This window comes from Rhinoraja longicauda, chromosome 7 (assembly GCF_053455715.1).
Source record: "Rhinoraja longicauda isolate Sanriku21f chromosome 7, sRhiLon1.1, whole genome shotgun sequence".
In the NCBI taxonomy this organism is placed as follows: domain Eukaryota; kingdom Metazoa; phylum Chordata; class Chondrichthyes; order Rajiformes; family Arhynchobatidae; genus Rhinoraja; species Rhinoraja longicauda.
Genome location: NC_135959.1, coordinates 45,617,652 through 45,642,633, shown reverse-complemented (window position 1 = coordinate 45,642,633; position 24,982 = coordinate 45,617,652). Strand labels below are relative to the sequence as shown.

Here is a 24,982-nt window from a genome sequence, read left to right as displayed (position 1 = left end):
TTCACTCAAACACACATTGCTGCAGTACTCTACATTTTCTTATGGATCTCTGTTTTTAAAAACAAATTAAGATATCTTTAATTGGACTTTACTGGACTTTATCTTGCACTTATTCCCTTTATCCTGTATCTGTACACTGTGGACGACTCGATTTTAACCATGGACAGTCCACTGAGTGGATAGCATGCAGTGAAAACGATTTTCACTGTACCTCAGCACACGTGACAAACGCAACTAAACTCAACTAAACTCAACTAAACTCAACTAAACTATAGTATTTACAAAACATTCTGCTGAACAACCCTTGTAGAAATCAAATATATATTGAGGTTTTCTGAGAACTCCAGAAAGGCATTATTTAATAAAGCATCCAAAAATCAAATCAAAAGAGGAAGTTCCTAGTGGAAAGGTAATGCACATTTTAGACATTTAGAATTATGTTCATTATTTTTTTACATTTTCTACATTTTGTAAAGACTGATTTATTTTAACTTGAGAGCATTTATGACAATTGTTGCTGTTATCATTAGGTATTCTGGAATTCATTAGTATAGCAGTGAGTCTGGTCAGCATTCGTGGTGTCGACAGCGGACTCTACCTTGGGATGAATGAGAAAGGAGAGCTATATGGATCGGTGAGTACAAATTTGTGTTATTAGAAAGAGATTGCTTAAGCCTGAAGTGAAGAAAGAGAACTGAACTGTTAATTACAATGCATGAGTAACCATGTTTGCAGAAATTTAAGAAGCTGGTTTACAAAGGAGAAAATGGATAGGTGACATTTCGGGTCGGAACCCTTCTTCAGTCTGAAGAGTTACCCCTGCATTTTGTGTCTATCTTCGGTCTAAACCCGCATCTGCAGTTCCTTCCTACAGAAGTGATTGGTGGATACAGGTCAGGGGGCATTTTGATTAGCAGATGAGTGGATAGGGCCAGAGATGAAAAGGAGACAAAAGGAAAGATAAGGAGAGAAAAGGAATGAAACATGAAGCCAGGGGGAAGGGATAGAGGTGGAAGGGGAGTGGGAGAAATGGGGTACAGGGATGAAAGGGGGGAGAAAGTAGGAGGAGAGTTGTTCAGAAGGACTTACTTCCAAATAATGGACAAGGAAACATGAAGAGAGCAATAATTAAAGTTCTTTGTACCAAACCCATGTGTAATACAAGTAGTTTCAAGGCTACATCGTCACATTAAAGACACTGTATCTTTTTTCGTGAGTCTATCTAGGTTCTATTTCAAAATGATCCAGAGTGTTGCTTATAACATAAGCCAACCTTTGTGGGGCCACAAAAGCTTCAGTGTCTCATTATGTTGACCTACAAAACTGTGACTTTAAATCGCAAGTACATTACTTTCTTATTGCTCTTCTATTCTTTCCTTTGCTTTTGATGCACAATTCTGCTACACTTACTTTTCTGGTTACAATTTTGTGTTTCTACATTTTTCCATCAGCTCGGTGATTGGTAAAACTGTCGACACACTTTCATAAGCATACGAGATATACACAAAATGCAGGAGTAACTCAATGGGTCAGGAAGCATCTCTGGAGAAAAGGAATAGGTCATGTTTCGTGTTGAAACCCTTCTTCAAACTGAGAGTCAGGGGGGAGGGAAACTAAAGGTATGAATAGGTGCAGAACAAATCAGAGCCAGGCAGTTTGCTCTGCATAATGGCACAAGAAAATGCCATTTGAGCAGCCAGCTATTCCCCATGGATAATCTGACCTCTTAGTTTAGTTTAGTTTCGTTTATTTTAGAAATATAGTGTGGAAATAGGCTCTTCGGCCCACCGAGGCCACGTGGGTTTTCTCCAGGTGCTCTGGGTTCTTCCCACACTCCAAAGACATACAGATTTGTACGATAATTGGCTTTGATAAAATTGTAAATTATCCCTAGTGTGTAGGATAGTACTAGTGTATGGGAATCGCTGGAGAGTGTGGGCTCGGCGGACCAAAGGGCCTGTTTCCGTGTTGTATCTCGAAACTAAAAAAACTAAACTAAGAAGAAAATACTTTTGCGCAGCCAGCCAACCTCCATGATTAATCTGATTTATAGAATACTCATGATTTATTTAAACTAGACTGACAACCAACATAGATGAAACTTTCAAGATGATACCAAATTGAAATTACTTTGTGACCCCAAAGCCAGTCAAGCAATAGCTCTATTAAGCATTATTCAACCTTAACTGATTAATAAACTTAGAATACTGTCTGCAATGAGTTATACTATATTAAACATCATGTTAATAAGAGGCTCCCTATACCCCGTTACACTTACAACCTCCAAGTGAGTGGATGTTTTCAGGTAAGATCAAACACCAGGCCCTCTTTTCCTTCCTTTGTCAATGGCTCTTTACGCCACATGTAAAGATGCTCTTGCCCTGATTTCACTGTGCATGTTGATGCAGACTCATTGCCTGTATAAACAAGTTGGACTAAATCCTTTTGAACATTGTTAAACAATTCCTTAACCCCAGTTTTGACAACTTGCCAGACGCAGCCTGATCTATTTATCATTCCCTTTTGTTTTCTATTATCAAGCTAATCTTCAAGCAAGGTTACCAATTTTCCATTAATTCCATTTACCAGTATAAACCTCAGACCTGAAGCATTATCTTTTGAAAATCCAAGCAATTATATCTTTGGAATAGCCCTTGCCTACTAATTTATTTACCTCCTCTAAGAATTCCAGTAAATTTGTGAGGCACGACACATTACTTCTAAAACCACACCGGCTGCCACAGATGGCCTTATCACAGCTGCTGAAAGTCTGAAAACAAAACCAGAAAATGCCAGAACCATTCAGCAGATCAGTCAGCATCTGCGGAGAGAGTAACTGTCATTTTCTTACATTTCCATTTCCGCTGAAGAGGTGATTGACCTGAATCATTGACCCTGTTTCTCTGTCCAAGAATGCTTCATTACATGCTGAATGCATCTGGCAAGGTATTTCCTCTTGTTCATGAGTTGATTGATTGATTGATTGAAAAATACAGCATGGAAACAGGCCAAACTACCCACCAAGTCCATGGCCATTGTCGATCACCAGTTCTACATTGTCCCACCTTCTCCTCCACTCCCTACACAATAGGGCAATTTATTCTGTCCCTAAAACTCCTCCCTCACATCATTAGGCGGTACAGTGGAGCAACGGTAGAATTGCTGTCTTTCAGCGCCAGAGACCCAGATTCAACCCTGACTACGGATGCTGTCTGTACGGAGTTTGCATGTTCTCCATGTGACTGGATTGGTTTCCTCCGGATGTTCTGGTTTCCTCCCACAGTGCAAGGATGTGCAGTTTTGTAGATAAATTGACTTCAGTAAAAATTGTAAATTGTCCCTTATGTGTCGGATAGTGCTGGTGTATGGGGGATCGCTGCTCGGCGTGGACACGGTGGGCCTAAGGACCTATTTCCACGCTGCATCTCCAAAGTCTAATATCTAAGAAACCCAGCCTGAAAGGTTCTGACCCGAAATGTAGCCTTACCTTTCCCACCACAGGTGCTGCCTGACCCGCTGAGTAACTCCAGCACTTTGTGTTTTACTCAAGACTTCAGCATTTGCAGTTCCTTGTGTCTACCAAACTCAACTTCTAACTTGCCACATTGTTTAGCTGGCTGCTGATGATGCCTAGAAAGTTATTGATTGGGGAACAATGCAGCGGTAAGACCATCCCCAGTTAGAAATGGTTAATGATCAGCAGTTACGCCGCATTAATGCTAACTTGGTACTTTTATGGATTTTCCTCTAAGTAGTCAATGGACTATTTCATTGTGTATTTGTTGCAAATTGAACTGGACATTGATTTTTGTACTCTGAACATTCCCACAATGACCTTACAATGGATGGAAGGCCATTGATGAATCAATGGAGGAGGATCAGGAACGGCAAAAACAAAACCCTGTAGATACCAGAACATACAACAGTATAGCACAGGAACAGGCCCTTCGGCCCGTAATGTATGTGCCAAACACGATGCACGTGGTACATGAGAAGGCTGTGAATAAAAAAAATCTGAATAAAATAAAAGGTGTTGCATTTTGGTCAGACTAAAACATGTGCAGGACCTACACTGTGAATGGTAGGGGTCTGGGGAGTGTTGTAGAGCAGAGAGATCTAGTACAGGTACATAGTTTGTTGAAAGTGTCCCACAGGTAGATAGAGTGGTCAAAAGGGCTTTTGGCACATAGACTTTTATCAGTCAGAGTACTGAATGTAGAAGTTGGGAAGTCATGTTGCAGTTATATAAGACGTTGGTGAGGCGCCATTTAAAGTATTGTGTTGAGTTCTGGGCACAATGTTGTAGGAAAGATGTTGTCAAGCTGGAAGGGGGACAGAGAAGATTTATGAGAATGTGGCCAGGACTCGAATGCCTGAGCTAGAGGTTGAGCAAGCTAGGAATCTATTTCTTGGAGGGCAGGAAGAAGTGGGATGATCTTATAGAGGTGTATGAAATCATGAGAGGGATAAGATACAGCACAGTTCCTTGTCCAGAGTAGGGGAATTGAGAACCAGAGGACATAGGTTTAAGGTGAGGGGGGGGGGGGAAGATTTAATAGGAACCTGATGGGGAACATTCTCACACCAAGAGTGGTGGGTGTATGGAATAAGTTGCTAGAGGAGGTAGTTGAGGCACGTACTATCGCACCATTATTTAAGAAACATTTAGACAGGTTTATGGATAGGACAGGTTTAGAAGAATATGGGCCAAACGCAGGCAGTTTGGACTAGTGCAGATGGGACATGTTGGTCGGTGTGGGCAAGTTGGCCGAAGGGCCTGTTACTACACTGTGACTTATTGACTCTATCTCAGAGGTAAACAAAGTGCTGTCTTCAACCAACTGTGCCCAGAAAATAAACACCACTTAAAGTAGTTACACTGATCTAGAGTAATCTCATCTACCTGCAACATGATCTGTATCACCTCCATTCCCTATCCAATTGCCTATCCAAAAACCTCTCAAATGCTATTTTTCATTTATAGACATCTTCGGTCAAAATGGTGGAAATGCTTGTCAGGTCTGTTCGCATCTGTGGAGGGAGAATCAGTATTTCAAGTTTAGTTTGGAGATTAGTTTAGAGATACAGCGCGGAAACAGGTCCTTTAGTCCACCGAGTCCGTTCTGACCAGTGATCTCTGTACACTAGCACTATCCTACGCACACTAGGGACAATTTACAATTCTTACCGAAATCAATTAACGTACAAACCTGTACGTCTTTGTAGTGTGGGAGGAAACCGGAGCACCCGGAGAAAACCCACGGGGGTCACGGGGAGAACCTACAAACTCCATACAGACTGCTGCCATAGTCAGGATCGAACCCGGGTCTCTGGAGCTGTAAGGCAGCTATACCACCGCTGTGCCACCTTGCTGCCCAGTTAATAATCATTCTGATAAAAGGTCATAATCCAGAAATATTTTTTCATTCTGAAGAGAGAAACTGAATCCATGAGAGGCAGAGAGCGAGAGAGAAGGAAAAAATGACAGAAGAAAAGAAAACAAAATGATCTCCAAAATTGCTGGAGAAAAGTAAGGGCAAAAAAAAGAGTTGCAAAAAGACAGTTGCACTCAGAGACACTGAAAACTGTGTATGTGAGATTGTTCATTGAAAATGGATGAGCAAAAAGCAGATATTTGTAAAACACATTGAACTTCAAGCATTGATTTCCCAGTTTCTGACTGGAAATGTAATCGTTCCCTGATGAGGACGAAAATGTCAATCATCCTCCCAGGATCCTTAAAAAACAAAAAGTGAAAAATAGGAAAATTTCTCAAGCCTTTCAGTTCAATTAAGATCCTCTTTTGTGTTTAATGCATAACGTAGAAATAAATTGCGAATGGACTATTAAATACATTTTTTTGTTACAAAACCAAGTTCTATGTATCATAGATATTGGAATTGCTCAAATCAGGACACTCTGCTATGGTTGAGAGTGACTTGGCAAATGAATTTACATTTTTAAATGCAGTGATTATATTATTATAAGACTTTAGATATACTGATTGAATTGACTGAAAGATACAGCATGGAAACAGGCCCTCCAGTCCACCAAGTCCACACCGACCATCAATCAACCGTCCGCACTTGTTCTATGTTATCCCACTTCCTCATCCACTCCCTACACTTTAGGGGCAATTTACAGAGGCCGATTAACCTAGAAATCCGCACGTCTTTGAGATGAGAGGGGAAACCGGAGCAACTGGAGGAAACCCACGTGGTCACAAGGAGAGCATGCAAACTGGAGAACACACAGACAGCACCCGAGGTCAGGATTGAACCCGGGCCTCTGGCTCTGCGAGGCAGCAGCTCTACCAGTTGCGATGCTTATAGGACTATAGAATACTTCAGGATTAGCACATTGGGGAGAAACTGAAGTGAGATGCATTGCTGTTAACTGTATTTAGTTATGATTACAAGCAGGAAGCAGAAGTGTTAAATCACTGTTGTAACCTGAGAATTTGGGTGTGTTGGGAAGGGGGGCTTGCAGGAGTTGAGGTGGTGAGTAGGATAGTGAACTGTTCATTAAACAACAGCAGATTGAAGTTAAAATAACTGTATATCCATTGAGCTATCTAAATTCTCTTTGCTCACACTCTAAGGCTCTCAGCTTATCTTTAGCTTACTTTAATTTTGAGATACAGCACAGAAACAGGCCCTTCAGCCCACCGAGTCCACGCCGACCAGCGATCACCCCGTACACTAGTTCTATTCTACAAGCTAGGTAAAATTTACCATTTTTACTGAAGCCAATTAACCTACAAACCAACACGTCTTTGAAGTGTGGGAGGAAACTGGAGCAGCCAGAGAAAACCCATGAGAGAGAGAAACTGAGTCCACAAGAGGCAGAGAGAGAGAGAGAGAGAGAGCGAAAACGTGCAAACTCTGCACAGACAGCACCCAAAGTCAGGGTCGAACCCGGGTCTCTGGCACTGTAAGGCAGTAGATCTACTGCTGCAGCCCAGCTTATCTGGAGCTTACAATATGGTTAGGGCATGTATCTTTATGCATTTTTTACATTTACTTCTCCAAGCACCTTTCCTAGTGAATGCAGATAAAAAGTAAATTAATTTCTTAGAAAATATTTAGCTGTTGCCGCAGTGCTTGGAGAATCTGAAGAATTCCAATCCAATTGCATAATGTAATTCCATTCCCTAAAGTAACCTCTGCTGTTGGAACTGGGCTAACAGACTTTGTTTGTGAATAGGTGCAGCACAGGTTATTTTTACTCTGGATGGGTGCACATATTTTAAATGGGGTTTATTTTATGGGTGCAGGTGGCAGAAGCAAGCACTTTGGTTGCCTCGGAGATGGGGGTTTTTTCGGAGCCTTCTGCTGTGGAATACTGAGCCTGATGTTTGTGCATTTATCTAATGCATTGTCTGTTCAAGTGTGTCACATCCTGAAACCTCACAAAATAAATGCCACCTTCTGGATCCTTAAAACATTACAACAAAAGTATGAATTGAAAACGCGATAAAATTCTCCCCTGCTCAGGTGTGCTAGCTTAGGGTCTTATATGTTTGGAGATAAGACAGAAATCAGTGGAGTTGCAGATATTGAAGTTGGCTTTCAAAGGATACGGCAGGATATAGATCACTTACAGATATGGGCAGAGAGGTGGCAGATGAAGTTTAATTGACAAATGTGAGGTGTGGCACTTTTGGAGATCAAATGTAAACGCATACAGTTTTTGCAAGACCTTTAAGAGCATTAATGTATTGAGAGATCTTGGAGTCCAGAAAAACATTTATCAGTAATAGCCAAATAGATTACTGATACAGAAAGTGTTACTTTGTGTTTGCTAACACCATTTGGGACATTTTACTGATTGAAAGCACATTAGTAGTTTTGGTGGGGAAAAAGACACAAAATGTAGGGTGGCACAGTGTTGCAGCAGGTAGAGCTGCTGCCTCACAATGCCAGAGACCCTGGTTCGAGCCTGACCTCGGGCAATGTCTGTGTGGTGTTTGTACGTTCTTGCTGTGACCGCGTTGGTTTCCTCCAGCTGTTTGGTTTCCTCCCACATCCCAAAGACGTGTGGTTTGTAGGTTAATTGGACTCTGCAAATTGCCCCTTGTGTGTAGGGAGTGGATGAGAAAGCGGGATAACATAGAACTAATGTGAATGGGTGATCGGTGGTCAACATGGACCCGGTGGGCCGAAGGGCTTCTTTCCATGCTGCATCTCTAAAGTAAAGTAAACTAAACTAAACTCAGTGGGTTAGGTAGCATCTCTGGAGAATGTGGACAGGTGACTCTTTATGTCAGGACCCTTCTTCAGACTGATTGTGGTGGGGGAGAGATAATGGTGGGGGCAAGTGATAGGTGGATACAGGTGGGGGGGGGGGGGTTTGGATAGGTAGTTGGTTGTACAAAGGCCAGAGATGAAGAGATAAGATATGTGAGATAAGAATAGCAGAGGGGAAAATTGTGAAGTCGGAGGAAGAAATATAGATGGAAGGAGACAGGGGGAGGAGGAAGAGGAGAAATGGGTGTTAATTCAGATGGGACACGGGGAAGGGGATGGGGGAGTTTATTAGTAGATTAGTTGCCTGAAATTGGAAAATTCATCACTCATACCATTAGATTGTAAGCTATGCAAGCCATGGGATTTTTGGTTTAGGTTTAGGATGAGGTTTACGTTTAGGTTTATTATTGTCACATGAACTCAGTTACAGTGGAAAGCTTTGTTTTGCATACTATCCATTCAAATCAGATAATACTATACATGGATACAATCAAGCCAAACTCAAGTACAACATGTGGTGCGAAAGGGAAGATACCGAGTGCAGGATATAGATCTCAGCATTGTAGTGCGCCAGTTCCAGAAACAAAGGTCTCTGACATAGGTCCTCAGGTCCTACAGCAAAATGTTTCATCTCAATATAATAATATGTTTCTTCTCAATGTACATGTTTTTTTTTCTCAATGTGCAAGTTTTTAACCTTGCCTGAACTTATTAGTTTCATAATGCAGTTCTTGCAAAGTTAAATCTCGCAGATTGGGAAGAAACATATATACTGAGAGAAAACATTTTGTGCATTGTTATGGGTTTAGTGGCTAGTTGTGCATTTATTCTACAATGATCGCAAAATAATTCCATAAGCACATAGGTAGTGAGATATTTAAAGCATTTTAGAACACCAGCCTACCTTGAAATAAAGAAAACATTAAAATAAAATGAAAGTGGTAGCCTATCAATTTCACCTGCTTCTGCAGTACACAGAGTTGTTGAGCTACATGGGCTAAGGCTGCCCCAACATTGATCCCTCATCCATTTACCTACGATCAAACGTGATAACTTTTTGCTTCTCAATGTTATATCTTTGCACTCAATGTTGCACTCTTTATCCTTTATCTTTGCACTGTGGACAGCTTGATTGTATCCATGCATCGTCTTTTTTTTACTGGATAGCACGCAAATTAAAGCTTTTCACTGTACCTCGGTACATGTGGGCTGAAGGATCTGTTTCCACGCTGTATGACTCGATAAACTAAACTTAACTAAACTAAACTAATCTAAACTAAACTAAACTAACCATTGAATAAAATGTTCTGGAGTTCCTGATTGTTACACAGTTGTAGAAAGCATCCAGGGGTGACTGTCAGGGGATGTCTTTATTCAGAGTCTTTTGCTGTGTGATGCTCTGTCTGATCAGATTGCATTACTGTGATGCACTGTCCACTGATATTTTGTAAATTAATAATCCACTGAGGCAGCTTTCACATTGGTGCTCACACAAGGGAAGTACAGTATCTGCTTGACACCATCATGTCCTAGTTATGTGAGATCGTAAACAGCAACAAAGGGGGACCTGGCATGGGTGGGTGAGGGGGGCTGCTGAGATCTATGGGGACCCAGTGGGTGAGGAGGAGGGGGGGGGGGGGGGGGGGTTGGGGTGGGGGTAGACAAAGTAGCGACCAACATTACTGAAAGAGTACTTTTTGTAACATTGTGGGCACCTCTGTCGCCACTCTTTTGTGTACTTTATATTTAAAAACAAAGAATTCCACTGTACCTAGGTACAAGTGACAATAAAGTATCATCATCATCAGCACCCTTACAGTGCATCACAAATGGACAGATCCCGGGCAGTGTCTTACAACAAAGGATATCATTTTTTTGACATAATTGACATTATGGGGTGAAAAGATATTAAAATCGATCTTCTACTTTGTCCAGGTATCAGGCTGTGAATTAACATCTCCACAGGAAAGCAGTGTAGAATCTAATTAAATGTCCCATTGCTATCAGATATCCTGCAGTTTCCCACATCGGTGATTACCTCTCAGTTATAATAAGGCAATTAAAACATGAATTTCTTATTTTCACTTTAATTTGTGAGCACTTTGTTTGCGACAATAAGGTGCCGGTACAACAATTGGGCCAAATCTCGGCAACCTGAAACAGTTTACTTCCAATTCAGGGATGCAGCAGTGTGTGTTTTCATAAACATTAAAATGAAGGAATAGATGAAGGCAAAGATCGGGTAGACAATGGCATAGATAGAGTAGACAGTCAGAATCATTTTTCCAGGGTGGAAATGTCAAAGACTAGAGGGCACAGCTATAATGGTTCAGTGGTTCAATGGTGCTTTATTATCACATATACTGAGGTACAGTGTCGTAGAGTCATAAAGTGTGAAAACATGGCGGCACCAACCAACGAGTCCCATCTACACTAGTCCCACCTGTTCGTGTTTGGCCCATATCCCTCTAAACCTATCCTGTCCATGTACCTGTCTGAATATTTCTGAAATCTTGCGACAGCATCTGCCTCAATTATCTCCTCCGGCAGCTCGATCAATACACCCACCACCATTTGTATAAAAACGTTACCCCTCAGGTTCTTATTAAATTTTTGCCCCCCTCACGTTAAACCTATGTCCTCTGGTTCTTGGAGATTGAATGCCCCTACTCTGGGCATCCACCAGATCTATTCCTCTCATGATTTTGTACACTTCTATGAGATCACCCCTTACCCTCCTGTGCTTCAAGGAATAGAGTCCTAGCCTGCTCAATCTCTCCCTATAGCGCTGGCCCTCTGTCTTGGCGACATCTTCGTAAAAACAGTGAAATTCTTTGTTTCACTGATGTGCATTTCTTGTGAGGATTTCTTCCGTGTCACTATTCGTATGATCTTGCTCCCTGCAGAGGGTACAGAAACTCGTTTAAATTAGTTTCATGTTTCCTGTGGAGCTATGAACAAGAACATAGCTACAGGAGTGATGTTTTACAACTGAAGCTGAAATGGAATCAGTTCATCAGGAACAACCCTCTCTGGTGAAATGCTGGGAGAGTGAGTGAATGAATAAAGTGACCAAAATTCCACACATTTCACAAGTTAGCTGGGCATATCTTAATAAAAAGAAAGGGGGGCACAGTGGCACAGCGGTAGAGTTGCAGCCTTACAGGTTCAATCCTGACTACAGGGGATGTTTGCACGGATCATACCCATGTGGAAACAAGGATCTGCGTATGCTGGTTTACAAAAAGGACGCATGGTGCTAGAGTAACTCAGCGTGTCAGGCAGCATCTCTGGAGAACATGGATAGCTGATGTTTTGGGCCAGGACCCTTCTTTAGCCTGGAGTAAAATGTCATAAGTGCTTTAGTTCGGAGCAGAATTAGGCTCCACCCAGTTTACTCCGCCATTCAATCATGCATCCATGGACTGGGTGAGGTGATGAAGTGTAATTCAATCCTGATAAGTAAAAGTAATGCAATTGGGGAGGGCAAACAGAGCACGGTTACACACAGTGAATGATGAGTGCTGAAAAGGGAAGAGAAATAGGAGGGATCTTAGACGACATATCTGCAGATCTCTGACGGTAGGTAAGGTATTAAGAATGCATTTTGTGAAGCTTACTATTATTGACTTAAACCCAGAATGCAAGTACAAGGAGATTGTGGTAGAACTGATTAATTATTTAGAGAAGCCTCAGATAGAGTGGTGTGTTCAGTTCAGATTACTACACTACAGGAAGCCTTTAGATTTTAGAGAGATACAGCGCGGAAACAGGCCATTCGGGCTATCGAGTCCGTGCCGACCATCAATCACCCTGTACACTGGCAATAGTATCTCCGTGCTGTATCTAAAGTCAAAAGCCTTCCGGTAATGTAGTAATCTGAACTGAACTACACACGAGGGACAATTTACAATTTTTACCAAAGCCAATTAACCTACAAACCTGCACGTCTTTGGAGTGTGGAAGGAAACCCAGAGAAAACCCACGCAGCCACAGGGAGAATGTACAAACTCCGTACAGACAGCATCAGTAGTGATGATTGTACCCGTGTCTCCGGTGCTGGAAGGCAGCAACTCTCCCGCTGCACCACTGAGCCGCCATCCATTTGGGGATGTCCTTCGATATGGAAATACTTTACTGGGCTGTTTGTAAGAAAATAATTCCACTGTAGGTTACAAAGACGTGCAGGTTTGTAGGTTAATTGGTTGCTGTAAATTGCCCCTAGTGTGTAGGATAGAATTAGTCTGGTTGCTCAACACTTTAACTCCCCCTCCCATTCCAACACTGACCTTCCTGTCCTGGGCCTCCTCCATTGTCAGAGTGAGGCCCAGTGCATATTGGAGGAACAGCACCTCATACTTTGCTTGGGTAGCTTACACCCTAGCGGCATGAACGTTGACCTCTAACTTCAAGTAGCCCTTGCTTTCCCTCCCTCTCTATCCCCTCCCCTTCCCAGTTCTCCGACCAGTCTTAATGTCTCCGACTACATTTTATCTCAGTACCGCTCATTCCCCTGACATCAGTCTGAAGAAGGGTCTCGACCTGAAACATTACCCATTCCTTCTCTCCAGAGATGCTGCCTGTCCCGCTGAGTAACTCCAGCATTTTGTGTCTATCTTCGATTTAAACCAGCATCTACAGTTCTTTCCTACATGGATAGAATTAGTCTACGGGTTCTATCTTACACATTAGGGGTAATTTCCAAAAGCCAATTAACCTACAAACCTGTACGTCTTTGGAGTGTGGGAGGAAACCAGAGCACCTGGAGAAAACCCACGCGGTCACGGGAAGAACATACAAACTCCGCATAGACAGCACCCATAGCCAGGATCAAAACCTGGTCTGTGGCGCAGTAAGGCAGCAACTCTACGGCTTTGCCCCTGTGCCGCCATGGTGAATTGCCATGTTTGCATGAGCTGTAAAGATGACATTACTGATGAAGATGCCAGCCCTGTAGTAATTGGTTTGCAAAAAAAATACTTAGCAGCAATAAATGTCTTGAAACAAAGCACATGCATTTGGCAATATAATTCAGAAGAAGTGAAAACAATGGAAAACTTTATTCATGGCTGTACTTTGGATAAAACAGTGCAGCTGTAAAACATATTCTGATTTTTATTAAGATCCTTGCAGTAAATCAGGTGATCATTCATATTGTTACCGTTTAAAAAGGCTGATGACTTTCTTGATTGCTTGAAATTTATGGCACACAAAGTGAGATGTTAATCCCGATCCCATCTGTTATCATACACTAATTGTAACCCAAAACTGAAATTCCTTACCATTAATAAATAAAATTAAGCTAAACCAGTAGCAGTTGTGAAAAAGGCACACATAAGCTCCAAGTATGGAACGGTGGCACAGTGGTGCTGTGGTAGAGTTGCTGCCTTACAGTGCCAGAGACCCAAGATTGATCCTGACTATGGGTGCTATGGGTACAGAGTTTGTACGTTCTCCCCATGACCTGTGTGGGTTTTCGCCAGGTGCTCCGGATTCCTCCCACACACCATAGACGTACAAGTTTGTACGCTAATTGTCTTGGTAGAAAATTGTAAATTGTCCCTACTGTGTGTAAGATAGTGTTAGTGTGTGGGGATCCCTGGTTGGCATGGACTTGGTGGGCCGAAGGGCCTGTTTCCACGCAGTATCGCCAAACTAAACTAAACAAAATTAACCCTGTTCCCTGTGTTGTTCTCTTGGTTCTAGTCCATTATTTAGAAAGCTGGTAACCTATGATTTCAATGTTGGAAGTAAGGAAATTGAGCTCTTGTTTTACATAGAAAATAGAAGAGGACAGCACAAGAACAGGCTCTTTGGCTCACAATGTTTTGGCGAACATAATGAGCCTTTGGCAAAGACCATCTCTTATCTGCCTGCACATAGCCTGAGGCTTGTCTGGACCAGGCACCGCACATAATACCTAGAACGTCGACTGGACTCTGAAAATGGTTCCATGTGTGTAGGATAGTGCTGGTGTACGGGGTGATCACAGGTCTGCGTGGATTTGGTGGGCTGAAGGGCCTACTTCCACTCTGTATCTCTAAAGTTTAAAGTCTAAAGATGCTGCCTGACTTGCTGAGTTGCTCCAGCATTTTGTGTCTATCTTCGGTATGAACCAGCAGCTGCAGCTCATTCCTACGCATCTTCCGCCACGATTCTGATGCATTAATTTTTATCAAATTCTTCAATATCTTTGTTCAGACAGGAGGTCTGATGGGAGCAGAAGAGGACCATTTGTCACCAAGTTGTTTTGGAGCTCAAGTGCAGGGCAGAGATATAGAGAAATAAAAACACAAGTGCTGGAGTAACTCGGCAGGTCAGGCAGCATCTCTGGAAAACATTGATAGCGGACATTTTGAGTTGGGACCCTTCTTTAATAGAGCACTTCACAATTTGCCTAGTGTTTCTCTTGGGGCAATGTCTGCTCTCTGGAATTTGTTGAATAGCTTCATTTAGTCAAGAGTTTAGAGATACAGCATGGAAACAGGCCTCTCGAGCCATGAGTCCACGCCAGCTATTGATCACCCGTTCGCACTAGTTCTATGTTATCCCACTTTCTCATCCACTACCTACACACAAGGGACAATTTACACAGGGCCAATTAACCTACAAACCCGCACGTCTTTGGTTGTTGGAGGAAACTGGAAGACACCCATGCGGTTACTGGGTGAACGTGCAAACTCCACACAGACAACAACCAAGGTCAGACCCGAACCCGGTTCACTGGCGCTGTGAGGCAGCGGCTCTACCCGCTGCACCACTGTGCTGCCCTGTTATCTTATGCAATTCAGTTCATCTGTTGATTTTGATAGAATTTATTAACAAACCAAAAATACAAAAGCAAAATTAGTGTGATTTAATTAAAAAATATTGTTTGTGATTTTGATTAATTCAAAGCTTCATCATATTAGACACCTCTGAGTTGTAAGTATAGGAACTCTGGAGTTGTTCTGAAAGTAGTGCTAATAATAGCAACTGGATTACAGCATAATCTGTATCTGATTATTTACACAGTTCCAGATGTACAAATTTAGCACATAGTTTGTATTCTTTTATCAGCAATGTCCCTGCAATGGAGATATCATGATTGAGAAATATTATACTTGTGCGGCATTTCACGAAATCTAAGATGTTCCAAATCAAAATCTTCAACTATTTTGGTAAAGATATTTCTGGTTTAAAATAAATAAAAGCAATGAATGCACAAAAATAGCCAAGTTTTCATATGGAACTAAAGAATGTTATTATAAAGTTCATAAATTCATGGCAGAATTAGACCATTCGGCCCATCAAGTCTATTCCACCTTTCAATCATGGCTGACCTATCTCTTGCTCAACCCAATTCTCCTGCCTTCTCCCCATAATCCCTGACACCCTTACTAATCAAGAGCCAGGGAATTAGCATTTGGCCCTCTGACTCAGTGTTTAAATTACAAGCTGCATTTTATATCTGAAAAATACAATTTTATGAGCGCATTAGCTGAGTAAAACAATGGGCATGGTTAATGATTATTGATAATTTCTTAACTGGACTTGAAATTTAGATTATTTTTTCAGTTGCTCATCCGTCTTGAGAATTTAAAAAATAATTTGTTATTTATCAGTATTGGGAATGTTATTGATACAAGAGATGTAACTCATCAATTTAAAGGCACAAAGTGCTGGAGTAACTCAGCCAGTCAGGTGGCATCCCTGGAGAGCATGGATGGGTGCCGTTTCATGTCAGAACCCTTCTTCAGACTAATTATAGGAGTTACTCCAGCATTTTGTGTTTTTCCTTGGTAAACCAGCATCTGCAGTTCCTTGTTTCTACCAGGTGTTGGTGTAACTCAGTGGGTCAGGCAACATGCCTGGGGAAATGGATAGGTGACTTTTCGGGGTGGGACCCTTCTTCAGACCCAAACGTCACTTATCCATGTTCTCCAGGGATGCTGCCTAACCCGTGGAGTTACTCAGAACTTTATGTCCCTTTTTTTGTAGACTAGCATCTGCAGCTCCTTGTTTCCTTATTCAATCCATCAATATATCTTGTTTTAATTTTCATTTCAGCAATGCCAAATCAGGCTATTAAACACAACAACCTCCAAATAGGCTCTGAACTATATAGACTTGGGGACATTATTTTTGACTTTGCACTACTATTGTGTATCTATTTGTCAGTTTGCTTTAAAAAATATATATACTGGACTTTTTTTGTGTTTATTATGGGTCTTGCAGAGTAACATGTTTGCATATCTGTTGTGGTGCTGCAAGTAAGAATTTCATTTTTCTGTTTCGGGACAAATGTCAATAAAACACCCTTGATTCTTAACTAACTTCATAGGATGCAAATTCATGTTCGTACTTCTTCAAATGTGACCCTACGCCTTTGGCTTCCCAGATGAAAGAGACAGAGAAAATTGTGGCAGGTTTCACTCTCCATTCTGGCACCAAGCACTGCATTAGGAGAGGCAGGGATGTGCAGAGGAATTTAAACGACTGCTTTTGGTGGTACATGTCTTTGATAGCACAGACTTCCAGATTCAGGAACAGTTTCTTCCCAGCAGTTATCAGACAACTGAAGCATCCTATCACCAACTAGAGAGCGGCCCTGAGCTATCATCCACCTCATTGGAGACCTCCGTTCTATATTTAATCAGACTTTTCTAGACGATATCTTGCACTAAACGTTATTTCCTTTATCTTGCATCTGCACACTGTGGACAGCTCAATTTTAATCATGTATATTCTTTCCACTGACTGGACAGCACACAACAAAAAGCTTTTCACTGTACCCTCAATACACGTGACAATAAACTAAACTAAACTAAAAACCTGGGAATAATTTTAATGAGGCCATATCGGAATCTCATAAAAGGGCCCATATAGGAATCATATTTTGCTGTTCATATTTATAAAGTTCATTTTTAGTATTCAGGAAATGGCAACTTTTGGAGAAGAAAGAATGGGGGGGAACACCCCAGTAAGTGAGCCCTGAGTTAAAAAAATCCTTTGATTTTAATTTTAATTGTTTCGATTCATCAGCCAAAATAAACTTTAAGTAAATTGCAGATACAAGAACTGCAGATACTGGAATCTTGAGCAAAATTAAAGGGCGCTCATTTAAAAAGGAGGCGAGGAGGAATTTCTTTAGTCAGAGGGTAGTTAATCTGTGGACCTCATTTCCACAGAGGGTTGTGGAGGCCAAGTCAGTGGATATTTTTAAGGCAGAGATAGACAACCTCTTAATTAGAATGGGTGTCAAGGGTTAAGGGGAGAAGGCAAGAAAATGGGAATAGGAGGCAGAGATCAGAGGCACAGTAGGCGATGGGCTGAATGGCCTAATTCTATTCCTATAACTTGTGAACTTGTGAATGTGTTTACAAAAAAACACTAAGACAATAAACATGACAATAAGCTAAACTAAACTGAATGTGGACAGGCACATACTGTGCATTTACATTGAAATGTGCTAAATGATTGAACTAGGGCAAGTATCTCCATTGGCAACCTTCCTTCCCTGGGAATGTCCCGGGAGAGAGGCAGAAGCAGCTGAACCCAACAACCAGTGACAACAATATAAAGCATATTCTTCGGATGGCTGCTGTTGTCTGAAATTGTTTGGCAATTTAAGAAATATTTTAATGCAAATATGCTGTTTGTTTCCAGCAAAAGAATGGGTTGATGGATTTCTTGCTGTGACTGTGGGATTTATTTCCAAGTGACTGCAAAATCATTAGAGGCACCACCATAATTTTATCCCAATAATAAAGTGAAAATCTGATGAAATTTACAATTTGCTCCGCCAAGTATGTAGTTTAGTTTAGTTTGGCGATAAAGTGTGGAAATAGGCCCTTCGGCCCACCGAGTCCACGCTATCGATCACCATGTAGCTTAGTTTATTGTCGCGTGTACCGAGGTACAGTGAAAAGCTTTTGCTGTGCGTTATCCGATCAGCGGAAAGACTATACATGATTACAATTGAGCCATCCACTGTGTACAGATAGTTCACACGCGTTCTATGTGATTCCATTTTCTCACTCCACTCCCTACACATTAGGGGCAATTTACGGAAGTCAATTAATCCACAATCTGTATTCTGGGAAGAAACTGAATGTAGAGTTATGTTTAGTTTAGAGATACATCGTGCAAACAGGCCTTTTGGCCCACCGACTCCACGCCAACTATCAATCATCTGTGCACACTAGTTCTAAGTTATCTCACTTTCACATCCTACACACGAGGGGCAATTTACAGAAGCCAAATAACCTACAAAATTGGAGTGTGTGAGGAAACTGGAGCACCCTGAGGATACCCATGTGGTCACAGGGAGAACATACAAACTCTGTACAGACAGCACGTGTGGTCAGGATTGTAATTGGGTCTCTGGCGCTCTGAGGCAGCACTGCCACTATGTAGCTGTTCCACTGTGTGCCGCCCTAATTTAATACTATAATCTAGTTCAGAAGTAGTGATAATCTGATATATTTGATGACATTTTTATTTTCCTCCGGCACTAATTTTTTAACCATTTCTGTTATTTTGCAGGAGAAACTAACCGCAGAGTGTGTTTTCCGAGAGCAGTTTGAAGAAAACTGGTATAATACCTACTCATCGAATCTATATAAGCATGCTGACACTGGAAGACGGTACTTTGTGGCATTAAACAAAGATGGAACGCCAAGGGAAGGGACTAGGACTAAAAGGCATCAAAAATTCACTCATTTTTTACCTAGGCCGGTGGACCCTGACAAAGTACCTGAATTATACAAGGATGTTTTAAGCCAAAGTTGATGAAGAGACAATCCTATAGTTCGGACCACTGAAAAAGCAACCACTATAATGGGTTCTAGTGGTGGGTTCTGAACGATTAGCTGTGTCGTCATGCCAGCACTACTGTTGCCATAGTTTACCGCATGCATTGTGTATGGAGGCTTGGATGGGACACGCTGATTTTGCGCTGCACTTACAGTTTGTCCTCTCAGAGGTGAGCCTGCTTGGTCGAAAAAAAAACAACACGTGTAGGAGGGAGGAATATAGTCAAATGCCGAGGAGAAAGATGGCCTGATGCATGCTAAAGGATGGGACACGCTTAAAATTTTTTTTTGATCCATTCTATTTTGTGTATCAGCGTAGCTGCCATACATTTGATTCATCAGGATACGGGCTGGTGACATGCTGAAGCTCACACTGCATTAATAATGGCATGGAGGGCTTAACCGTACGTAAAAAAGGATTTAAAAAAAGAAAAAAAAAGACAATTCATCTACCAGCTCAATGGTACAACCCCTTAGGGCTTTAAGCAAAGACCTCTTAGTAAAGAAAACAAAAAAAAGTTAAATTTATTTATAGAAATTCCAAAGGCAACATTATATTTATTTTATATATTTATTTATTATATAGAGTTTATTTTTAATGAAATATGTACAGGCCAGATAGGCATTTCGGAAGCTTTAGGCTTTGTAAGTGTAAAAATGCCTGTGGCCACTATGAACCTGTGGTAAGTTCATGTGAGTTAATGTAAAGGTGCATGGATATAAAAGGATTCCAGTAACTCCTCTGTTCGGAAAGTGACAATCTCATTTTTGTGTCCAAACTATTGTAACACTATGAACAGCACTCATTATATTGAGGATCATTTTTTTGACTGCTTGTTTCCTGACTGTCTTCCTGAACTCTGCCCTCTCCTCCTTGTCGATTAAAGTTAAAGTTGGGTCTTCACATTCTTCTTTGTCTCTTTTATATCCAGTTCTATCAGTTTTAGTTCCATAGTTCCACAGTGGTGGCACGATGGCACAGCAGCAGAGTTGCTGCCTTACAGCGCCAGAGACCCGGGTTCGATCCGCACCATGGGTGCTGTCCGTACAGAGTTTGTACGTTCTTCCCGAGACTGCGTGGGTTTCCTCTGGGTGCTCCGGTTTCCTCCCATACTCCAAAAAAGTGCAGATTTGTAGGTTAATTGGCTTCAGTAAAGAATGTAAATTGTCCCTAATGTGTAGATAATGCTAGTGTATGGGGATCACTGGTTGGCCTGGACTTGGTGGGCCAAAGAGCCTGTTTCCGCGCTGTATCTCTAAACTAAACTAAGTACTGGGCCTATACTGAGCACTAAAACAAAAGACAACTTTAACTGTTGCTGTTGTATGATTTATTACCAAAAAGCCTGCAGTTTTATAGCAGATTTTGGTGGTAAAATATCCCAGTCTGTATTCACAGTGAAGTGTTCTCATGACAAGTATTACATTTACCCAGCCATCGGTAAACTCCTTAAAGCAGAAAGCTGAATAATGGACCAAAAGTTTAGATAAAATAAATTCTGTTTTTATAATGAATATTTTTTTTTAAATTCCTAACATAGTTTGACTGATAAAAGTCTTCCTTTGAACTAAGAAATGTGCAAACTTTTCCACAGCCTCAAAGGGAACCCTGCAGATTTCAGTGGGAATTTGTTTTAGGTTTTTTTGCAAAAAAACATATTTAACAGCCTTTCTTGATAATTGGCTATGGGCAACTACAACTCTGTGATGCATTAGCTCAACCTATTTCGAGCAACCATTTCTGTTGTGGTAACTAAAGTGAAAGCACCATTTAAGGGTGCAGACAATAACTTTATCAGTGATACTAGGCCGGACCTGCCAGCATTGGAATCCCCCAACCAATTGCCTCTTTATGCCAAACTAAAACTGGTAACGATTTCTATCTGGTTACTGAAATGAAATTTATTGAAAAGCACTTTCATAAGTTCACTATTTCATAAGTGATAGGAGCAGAATTAGGCCATTTGGCCTATCAAGTCTACTCCACCATTCAATCATGGCTAATCTATCTTTCCCTCTCAATCCCATTCTCCTGCCTTCTTCCCATAACCCCTGGCAGCCTTACTAATCAAAAATCTATCAATCTCTTCCTTAAATATATCCATTGACTTGGCCTCCACAAACTTTAGTGGCAATGAGTTCCACAAGTTGACCACCCTGTCACTAAAGAAATTCCTCCTCATCGCCTTCCTAAAGGTATGTCCTTTTATACTGAGGCTATTGCCTCGAGTCCTAGACTCTCCCACAAGTGCAAAGATCCTCTCCTCAACCACTCTATCCATGCCTTTCACTATTCGGTAAGTTTCAATGAGGTGAATAATTCAAACAAAAAAAACGTAAACAACTGGAACTTAAAATTGCAACATCTTTGAAAAGATTGGTTTCCTGACTTTGACAGTGCCTCTGCTTTTAGATTGCACACCTCTCTTTCTTTTAAGGAAACACTTATAACCAGAGTTACAACACACAAGTTATAACTATTGAATATGCTGAAACTATTTTAGAAATTTGTCAAGGGAAGGCATTACAATTCTTGAGGTGAATGCCTGTACAGCTTTTAAATGATCAAAATGTTACAGCAATCCGTTGCGGTACAGTCCAAGGCGTATAAGCCTGAGCATATTAGATCATACAAGTGCATTGGCCTCTGAAATGTTTATCTTTAAGGTGTCTTTGGATTTTCTGTGTTTTTTAGCAAGTACTAGCATTGCCCTACTGATTTCCCATTAAAATAATTAATATTTTGTACAGCAGTTAAAGTTTAGCAATATGTCCCAAGCTATACCTCATAAGATCATAAGATTATTAGACATAGAAGCAGAATTAGGCTGTTTGTCCCACAGAGTCTGCTCCGCCATTCAATCATAGCTGATCTATCTTTACCTCTCAACCCCCTCTCAACCTCATTCTCCTACCTTCTCCCCGTAACCTTTGAAGCCCTTACTGATCAAGTACCTATCAATCTCCGCTTTAAAAATACCCAAATGTCTTGGCCTCCACCACTGACTGTGGCAATGAATTCCACAAATTCACCTCTGGCCTAAATAAATCCTCCCCTCCTTGGGGAATATAATCAATAAAATTTGACGCTGAGACAAATAGAGGTATCTTGAATGAGGTGGATTTTATGGAGTGTTGAAGGAGAGTTCATAAGCTCATAAATTCTCAGAGCAGAATTTGGTCATTCGGCCCATCGAGTCTACTCTGCCAATCAATAATGGTGGAACTATCTTTCCCTCTCAACACCATTCTCCTGCCATAACCCCTGACACCCGTATTAATCAAGAATCTGCCAATCTCCGCCTTAAAACTATCCATTGACTTGGCCTCCACAGCCGTCTGTGGCAGTGAATTCCACAGAATCCCCACCCTTTGACTAAAGAAATTCCTCTTCATCTCCTTTCTCAAGGTACATCATTTTATTCTGCTATGGCTATGGCCTCTGGTCCTAGAATCTCCCACTAGTGGAAACATCCTCCCCACATCCACTCTATCCAGGCCTTTCACTATTCTGTAAGTTTCGATGAGGTACCCCCTCATCCTTTTAAACTCCAGCAAGTACAGGCCCAGTGCCGTCAAATGCTCATCATACGTTATCCCAATCATTCCTACATCATTCTCGTAAACCTCCTCTGGACCCTCTCCAATGCACGAAGAGAGTCAGGAGGGCATTCCATAGCTTGGGGCCGAAGTAGTTGAAAAAATGGGAGTACATGTTTTATGAGGTGCACCAGTAGCACATTGTATTGAATTATTTTTTTTGTTTGATTTCGCTTCACATTTGTCTAGACACTGTTTTTGCAATGAGCACCTCATTTATGCAGTCCACTAAAAAACCTTTTGCCTTTTGTACGGCTGCTTTGTTTTACAAATTGTGAGAGCAACTCAGTCCATAAGCTTCAGGATCGCGTCAATGAATTTGCAAATAAAGTCCAGATTCTACACTGTTGGTTTGTAGTTGGTATCGCGCCAAAATATAATGGGTTCCAACTCTTGCAGCCATTTCCAATTAAATCTAACAAGGGGGGACAAACAGCAGGCAAGTTACACATCCAGATGACCATCAATTGGTGTGGTGTTGTGACACAAATACAGTACAGTTTCAATCTGTATGCTCCCGGTCTATCTGCAACATGTGAGGAGACAGCAGGATCAAAGCATGTCTCGTAAATTCAACCACTTGAAGGCAGTCAAATGACTATTCTCCCGACAAAAAAAACATGCTGATTAGATGGGGGTTCACTGCATAATGCAAAATGTTTCTTTTACCTTTGGGGCTAAAGTAGTGATACAAGCTTAATGAACTATGAGTTGTAAAAGATAATAGCAATGTATAACAAATATATTTTATTCTGGACGTTTGTCGATGTATCTGCCATATCTAAGCATTCATTATATAATGCGATGGTTTGATTTCCTGAAATGTGATTGGCTGGTAGGTGTGTATTATTGCATAACACAGCACACCGAATTAAATATGTAATTTAATTAATAAATTAATATTGGACTATCAAAATGTTATATCAGACTAATGAAAATCTTTAATTGCTTAGACAAGGGTGAGTTATTTCAGACAACGTGTTTAGTTTGTTTAAACCCCTTTTCAAATGCACTTGGTTGAACAAAATGTGTTTTGTAGCCGATTTTAAAATGGGATTTTGCTAAATTCCTGTTTTGATCTCATTTTTCATATTGGCTTATTGAGTTTGAGTTTGAGTTTTAGTTTAGTTTATTGCATATGTACCGAGGTACAGTGAAAAGCTTTTGTAACCAGTCAGCGGAAAGACACTACATGATTACAATCAAGCCATCCACAGTGTACAGACACATTATAAAGGGAATAATGTGAATAACGTTTAGCGCAAGATAAAGTCCAGTAAAGTCCAATGAAAGATAGTCTGAGGGTCTCCAATGTGGTAGATAGTAACTCAGGACCGCTCTCTAATTGTTGGTAGGATGGTTCAAATGCCTGATATTTTCAACACACCCTTATCAGACCTTGCGTCTCTTTGTGCCATCTCGTAACATTATCCAAGAATACAAATGAAGTAGGACTCACGTGAGCTTGCCATTTGCATCCCTGACTAGTCCCCTCCGCTGAGAACTTAAATACTCAGTCAGAGTATTGAGTGTGGAAGTTGGGAGGTCATGTTGCAGTTGTATAAGACATTGGTGAGGCTGCATTTGGAGTATTGTGTTCAGTTCTGGGCACCATGTTATAGGAAAGATGTTGTCAAGTTGGAAAGGGTACAGAAATGATTTACAAGGATGTTGCCAGGACTTAAGTGTGAGCTATCGGGAGAGGTTGAGCAGATTGGGACTCTATTCCTTGGAGTGCAGGAGGATGAGGCATGATCTTATAGAGGTATATAAAATCATGAGAGGAATAGATAGGGTATTCTTGCCAAGTCTCTTGCCAAGTGTAGGAGAATCGAGAACCAGAGGACATAGGTTTAAGGTGAGGGGGGACAGATTTAATAGGAATCTGAGGGGTAAGTTTATCCATACAAAGGGTAGTGGGTGTATGGAACGAGAGGAGGAGGTAGAGGCAAGGACTAGTGCAACATTAAAAAAAATTAGGGACATGGATAGTGTAGGGAGGAACTGCAGATGCTGGTTTCAACCTAAGATAGACACAAAAAGCTGGAGTAACTCAGCGGTACAGGCAGCATCTCTGGAGAGAAGGAATGGGTGATGTTTCGGGTCGAGACCCTTCTTAGGACATGTTTAGAGGGATATCGGCCAAACAACGGTAAGTGGGACGAGTGTAGATGGGACATGTTGGTCAGTGTGGGCAAATTGGGCCAAAGGGGCTGTTTCCACACTGTATGACTCTATGACCAAAGCAGTGGAATGAAGCCATAGTCTTGGCAACATTCATTTGTATGGAGAGGAGTCAAGATTGTTACTAATTTGGTTACTGGCTGTGTTTTCTCA

The 24,982-nt window shown here is 41.3% G+C and overlaps 1 protein-coding gene across 3 annotated transcripts in view; it reads left to right on the top strand.

Moving 5' to 3' along the window:
• LOC144595543 (fibroblast growth factor 9) overlaps positions 1 to 20,167 on the top strand; it is a 61,733-nt gene extending 41,566 nt beyond the window's left edge. For all 3 annotated transcript variants that reach the window (XM_078403080.1, XM_078403082.1, XM_078403081.1), the window contains exons 3-4: positions 531 to 634; positions 18,777 to 20,167. In XM_078403080.1, coding sequence (XP_078259206.1) covers positions 531 to 634; positions 18,777 to 19,022 — 350 coding nt within the window. In that variant the 3' untranslated portion in view covers positions 19,023 to 20,167. The remainder of the gene's footprint in view (positions 1 to 530; positions 635 to 18,776) is intronic.
• The last annotated feature ends 4,815 nt before the right edge of the window (positions 20,168 to 24,982 follow it).